The sequence below is a fragment of the Hyalella azteca genome, unplaced genomic scaffold, assembly GCF_000764305.2.
Source record: "Hyalella azteca isolate HAZT.00-mixed unplaced genomic scaffold, Hazt_2.0.2 contig949, whole genome shotgun sequence".
Taxonomy (NCBI): Eukaryota; Metazoa; Arthropoda; class Malacostraca; order Amphipoda; family Hyalellidae; genus Hyalella; species Hyalella azteca.
The window spans coordinates 1-7195 of record NW_025931282.1 but is presented as its reverse complement, the minus strand read 5'-3'; the positions used below and the strand labels follow the sequence as shown (position 1 = coordinate 7195).

Sequence of the window (7195 nt, the reverse complement as noted above, 5' to 3'; positions counted from 1 at the left end):
GAACTACAGGTTCGTGTTACATGTGAACCACAGGTTCATGTTACATGTAAACTATAGGTTCGTGTTACATGTAAACTAATAGTCCGTGTTGCATGTGAACTACAGGTTCGTGTTACATGTAAACTATAGGTTCCTTTACATGTAAACTACAGGTTCGTGTTACATGAACTATAGGTTCGTGTTACATGTAAACTATAGGTGCGCTTACATGTAAACTACAGGTTCGTGTTACATGTAAACTATAGGTTCGTGTTACATGTAAACTACAGGTTCGTGTTACATGTAAACTACAGGTTCGTGTTACATGTAAACTACAGGTTCGTGTTACATGTAAACTGCAGGTTGGTGTTACATGTAAACTACAGGTTCACGTTACATGTAAACTACAGCTGTCTCTTATACACATCTAGATGTGTATAAGAGACAGAACTACAGGTTGGTGTTACATGTAAACTACAGGTTCGTGTTACATGTAAACTACAGGTTCGTGTTACATGTAAACTACAGGTTCGTGTTACATGTAAACTACAGATTCGTGTTACATGTAAACTACAGGTTCGTGTTACATTTAAACTACAGGCTCGTATTGCATGTACACTACAGGTTCGTATTACATGTAAACTACAGGTTCGTATTACATGTAAACTACAGGTTCATGTTACGCGTGAACCAGGTTGGTGTTACATGTAAACTGCAGGTTGGTGTTACATGTAAATTATAGGTTGGTGTTACATGTAAACTGCAGGTTGGTGTTACATGTAAACTATAGGTTCGTGTTACATGTAAAATGCAGGTTCGTGTTACATGTAAATTACAGGTTCGTGTTACATGTAAACTACAGGTTCTTGTAACGTGTAAACTACAGGTTCGTGTTACATGTAAACTATTGGTTCGTGTTACATGTAAATTATAGGTTCGTGTTACAAGTAAACTACAGGTTCGTGTTAAATGTAAACTACAGGTTGGTGTTGCATGTAAACTATAGGGCCATGTTACATGTAAACTATAGGTTCGTGTTACATGTAAACTATAGGGTCATGTTACATGTAAACTGTAGGTTCGTGTTACATGTAAACTACAGGTTCGTGTTAAATGTAAACTACAGGTTGGTGTTGCATGTAAACTATAGGGTCATGTTACATGTAAACTATAGGTTGGTGTTACATGTAAACTGCAGGTTGGTGTTACATGTAAACTATAGGTTCGTGTTACATGTAAACTGCAGGTTGGTGTTACATGTAAACTATAGGGTCATGTTACATGTAAACTGCAGGTTCTTGTAGTATGTAAACTACAGGTTGGTATTACATGTAAACTACAGGTTCGTGTTACATGTAAACTACAGGTTCGTGTTACATGTAAACTACAGGCTCGTATTGCAAGTAAACACAGGTTCGTGTTACATGTAAACCAGCAGGTTCATGTTACATGTAAACTACAGGTTCTTTTAACATGTAAACTACAGGTTCGTGTTACATGTAAACTACAGGTTCGTGTTACATTTAAACTACAGGCTCGTATTGCATGTAAACTACAGATTCGTGTTACATGTAAACTACAGGTTCGTGTTACATGTAAACTACAGGTTCGTGTTACATGTAAACTACAGATTCGTGTTACATGTAAACTACAGGTTCGTGTTACATTTAAACTACAGGCTCGTATTGCATGTACACTACAGGTTCGTGTTACATGTAAACTACAGGTTCGTATTACATGTAAACTACAGGTTCATGTTACGCGTGAACTACAGGTTCGTGTTACATGTAAACTAGATTCGTGTTACATTTAAACTAGGTTAGTGTTACATGTAAAGTACAGGTTCGTGTTACATGTAAACTACAGGCTCGTGTTACATGTAAACTATGGGGTCATGTTACATGTAAACTACAGGTTCATGTTACATGTAAACCAGCAGGTCCATGTTACATGTAAACTACAGGTTCATGTTACATGTAAACTATAGGCTCGTGTTACATGTAAACTACAGGTTCATGTTACATGTAAACTACAGGTTCGCGTTACATGTAAACTACAGGTTCGCGTTACATGTAAACTACAGGTTCGTGTTACATGTAAACTACAGGTTCGTCTCTTATACACATCTAGATGTGTATAAGAGACAGAACTACAGGTTGGTGTTACATGTAAACTACAGGTTCGTGTTACATGTAAACTACAGGTTCACGTTACATGTAAACTACAGGTTCGTGTTACATGTAAACTACAGGTTCGTGTTACATATAAACTACAGGTTCGTGTTACATGTAAACTACAGGTTCATGTTACATGTAAACCAGCAGCAACGCACCTGCCTGTTCCACGACGAAGATGCCGTAGTCGAGCTGCTGCTGCTGCAGGAACGGGTGCATGTGGTGCAGGAATATTGGCAGATGAGAAGCACGGGATCTGTAAGTGAATATAGAGTTGTTCTTAGTTGAAAAATTAAAAAAAAAGACGGGGACGAACATGATGTTTGAATAAAAAAATTGTTATTATTGTGGTTGTTCTAAGGAAAGTTTGTTGACTGGCTACGTCATTTAGTGACTAACTTTTGCAGTTTAAATATATTTCCGAATCCGCAATCGGCCATTTTTATTCTCATAAACATATGAAATTCTTACTATGATGGCTACTTTCCTTCTATAACCTGTATGGGATGATGAAGGTCACCTTCTGCCCTCTATAACCTGTATGGGATGATGANATGACGACGGCTTCCATCTGCCCTCTATAACCTGTATGGGATGATGACGGCCTCCATCTGCCCTCTATAACCTGTATGGGATGATGAGGGCCACCTTCTGCCCTCTATAACCTGTATGGGATGATGAGGGCACCTTCTGCCCTCTATAACCTGTATGGGATGATGACGGCCACCTTCTGCCCTCTATAACCTGTATGGAATGATGAGGGCCACCTTCTGCCGTGCCTGGCACTCCTCCGGCCGCCATTGGCCCCCAGGCAGCAGCTCGGGGTGCCGCCGCTCTTCCTCCGCAAGGTCTGCTGAAGAAGTGTCCACGGCGACTGGTCCTCCTGGAATGCAGTCCAAGACTCAATGGAAGCGCCAACAATATTATTTCGTGCTGTAATCTAATGTCAAATTACCATATATTCTTACCCTAGACTTTCAAAAAATCGAATCATTTATTCAACGGCTCAACAATTCAATTCGCGAATTTATACCGGCTTTACACATTTCAACAGCATCCTGTCACTCAGACCAGACATCACTTCATTTTTCATGTTCTGTCTCGAGCGACGGCATCTGAGTCGTAGAAAGTTATAACATTTTAACCTTTACTGTTAGACTTCATGGTAATATCTCGATAGAATTGAGTGAGGAAAATCAATGTAGTCTTATTTCTTGAAGTTTACTTCAGCACAGCATGAGCGGCAAGAACCTGCTCCAGCCGAAGACACAAACCATGCAAGGACTGACGCTAGAGCGGGAGCCGTATAGGGAACCAGGGTAAGGAACTTGTGTAAAAGTGAAGGAAGTAAACGACAACTCGCAGGAATAGTTACAGAAGAATATGTTTACTCCAACAATAATAAACAACGTGGGGGTGACTCATTATATAAACTGTCGCGAATGGTTGCACTGTCCTCATGTACCCTGAAAATCAGCAACGTAACATGTGTCGTGGTATTTCAATTCCTTTCAATGTTACAATCCGTTGATGAATATTCTGAGAGCTTTACTCCTTTATAATCAATTTGATCAGAAGGCTTATTTGTCCATATAACGCAAAAAATTCGTTTCGTCAGAAGATCCGTAAATGAGAGAGTCGTGAAGAACGTTTAGATTGTAGAGAATTTACAACAGCCCAGCACTCACCAAGGTTTGGAGGCATCGTTGGACAAGGCAGCAGCTCACCGCTCATTGAACTCAAGTTCGGCTCTTCACCTGTCACTTTGTCCAACTTATTATTGCTTTTTTTATCTAAGTCTTCCTCGGTTATGGAACTTTTACTATTGTTGACGCTGTGATCATTATTGATGCCATTTATGCCCGTGATTTGAGTGTATATGGTGCGGTCGCTGTTGTTCTTGACGCCCTCGAGTCTTGAAGACGCGTCACCGAGAGTCTCGCTTGATGGCCGAGGAGAAATCTCGCTGCTGCGATGCCAGTTTCGTTCCTTAAAATATAACAATCTTGTTACAAAATACTTATTCTCAACTGAGTAAGACAGTGAAAAGATAATTCGAACCAACTCTTAACATGAACCCTGTGACACATTTTTGTAACACTCTCTTTTCGTCCGAAAACATGCATTCATAATTCACGATTATTCATGGTCCTTAATTATGAAGAGTAAGAAAATAAGACTTGTATATGAAGCCGCACCTTTGTCAGGGACTGTTTGCTGGTCATGACAGACGCAGTGCTGGAGGGTTCCAAGGAATATGACGGAGCTGAAGCGGCGTAGAATAGAGCGCAGGCCAACATCAGTAGCAGCACATTTCTTGAACATCTCACACGTACACCGCCAAAACAATGTCTGAAATCATGCCAGTTTTGAGAAGTGGGTAGGAGAAGCTTGCAGCCTTTCAAACTCTGCAAAATACTTTCATGCGATGCTTGTATGGTTGCTTGAGGGAAATGTGGGATCGCCCATTATTGGAAATAGAGAAATATTCTAATTGGCATGACAGTAAATCATAACAAACTAATATCAGTTCAGCAAGAACTGATATTAGGTTAGGTTATTAATTAGGTAGAACTGATATTCAAAATTCACAGAGTGAATAAATGTCGTCGCAGGAGACCAAGTTCAAATTCTCAGATAATGTACGCTCTAAATTTCTTAAGATTCATATTCATTGGGCTCTAAAGAATAATTGAAGACGCTTCTGATGCATTTGGACTCATTATATAATATAATAATATAATAGCGGTTTCAGCGTTTATTAGGCCGTAGGCCTGTCGCTGATTCTTAACATCGCAGAATATTCACAGCATTTTGCGGTCTCGAACGCGCAACTCACTGCTACAATTCTGCTATGCTTAACCGCCCGACCACCTTGTCGATTCTGACCGTGAACTGGCGCACACAGCTGGGATTGAACCCGCGCCTTTCTGCGCCAATCTTGGTACTCTGAACTGTAACCACTAGCTATAGGCCACCGTGCCCTGATTAATAAAAATTAAAAAATAAAATAAAAATTAATTCCGGATTGTTCTGACAACCGACTCTCGGTAATGTAGTCCTCACTATCCCATTTCATGAAGTTTGAATGGGACCAAACTTCCGAAATGAAATAAAAATTTTAATCTTTATAAAAATTGTGTCCCAATAAGGATAAATTAACCCAGCAGGCATTGGGCGTTGAAACAACGTTGATTATTGATTGATTTCATGTTGAAATATTGAATAACCAAAATTAAACGTCATATCAACGTCGTAATATGATCAACACTACAAGAGACGTAAAACAACCTTATTTAAAAGTTGAAATAACGTCGATATTGACACGTTGAATCAATGTTGATTTCAGGTTGAAATACTGAACTACCAAAATTAAGCGTCCAATCAACGTACAAATCTGACCAAAATTAGAAGGGACGTAAAACAACTTTATTACAACGTTGAAATAACGTCGATCTTGGTAAATTTAATATTAATTCATTTTTAAACGTTGAATCAATGTTGATTTCTGGTTGAAATTTTGGACAATCAAAATTAAACGTCCAGTCAACGTCGAAATCTGACCAAAACTAGAAGGGACGTAAAACAACCTCATTTCAACGTTGAAAGAGAGTCGATATTAGTAAGTTGATTTCAGGTTGGAGGCTGCACAACCAAAATTCAATTATAAATTAGCCTTGCAATCTGACCATCATTTGAAGAGACATAAAATAATCTAATTTCAACGTTGAAAAATGGTCGATATTGCTACGATGTATGTACTGCTATTTATCGACGTTGAACTTATGTTATCACACCAACATTAAACGATATTCATATATATAAGTTTACGAATAATGACCAGAGAATGCATTATAATTTTCGAGTAGTCGCACAATTCTTCAGCTTATTTTTATTTCCCAAGTATTCGAGCTACCGTGGTCAATATGGCTTAGGCGTTGAATGGTGTGCAGCGATCCCGGGTTCGAATCATGCTACGGTTCATCCGGCCAGGGGAGAATTGAAGGGAAGTGAATAGATAGGGCTGCAAATAGTATGTCTATGTCCAATTAACTGCAAATCATTGTAATTATATGCTCGTGTGTTCTAACTGTCACGATAAAACAATGTTGGTACGACGTTCCATTAGTAACGTTGCTTCACTTTTCATTCTAAACTTCTTTTCAACGCGATCACAACGATGAAAAAAGTTGGTTCTTCAACGCTTATTCACCCAGAGAATTTGACGTTGCAGCGACGTCGTAGTAGAAACATTGACTCAACGTTACATTGTAACGTGAAACGTCAGTACGACGTTTCATGAAAGACGTTGCTTCAATTTTCAGTCTAAACCTCTTTTCACCCCGATCTCAACGTCGTAATTGGTAGTTGCCTCAACGTCGATTCAACCAGCGAACGCCTGCTGGGAATGTTTCGATGTAACAAACTAAATAATTTCTTTTACACAGGAGTGGATGATGACAGCTTTATCCATTCACTAATTCATCGAGAGCAGCAGCTAATAATATGCGTTTTCACATTTTCGAATCCATGTATTCAGAGAAGTGCATGTGGTAAAAAGGTATGCCTAAGCATTCATTTACTGCAATGGCCCAAAGGTACGACTGCTTTTTTGGTGCGTAATTGAACGTTAGGTTAATGACCTGCAGAGCCTGAAAGACCAGGAACAGCAGAAGGCAGAGCAGCGGCTGCAGCCTGCAGAGCCACCCTTAACAAATTCTAATGGCAACCGTTTTCGGAATGGCAAGTCTGAAACGCAACAGATGTCAATCGAATATGTCTCAGCATCAGTAAAAAACTAAGAGAAATTAAGAACGAATTTAAAGCAAAGAAAACGTTTCGGAGTCCAGCTCCATCATCAGTTCGACTAAACTAAAAATGAATAAAATCATTTTATAAGTCAAAATTCAAAGAGAGACATAAAACCTAAACAAGACTTAACATTATATCGAAATAAACAGGACTAGATTGGAACAACTTAGTCTTAGGGGTACGACAAGAATATAAAATCCTTTGCGATTCACTATTTCCAAATTATATGA

The 7195-nt window shown here is 39.1% G+C and overlaps 1 protein-coding gene across 1 annotated transcript; it reads right to left on the bottom strand.

The window, feature by feature from the left end:
- Nucleotides 1–2311: 2311 nt before the first annotated feature.
- Nucleotides 2312–6994, bottom strand: LOC108677444 (beta-1,4-galactosyltransferase 3-like; the record flags this gene model as incomplete). Its single annotated transcript, XM_018165664.2, has 5 exons — nucleotides 6797–6994; nucleotides 4352–4505; nucleotides 3842–4142; nucleotides 2898–3036; nucleotides 2312–2409 (listed from the first exon to the last, which is right to left on the bottom strand). Coding segments are annotated over exons 2-5 (640 nt in total), but the record flags the coding sequence as incomplete, so codon positions are not given.
- Between the last annotated feature and the right edge of the window lie 201 nt (nucleotides 6995–7195).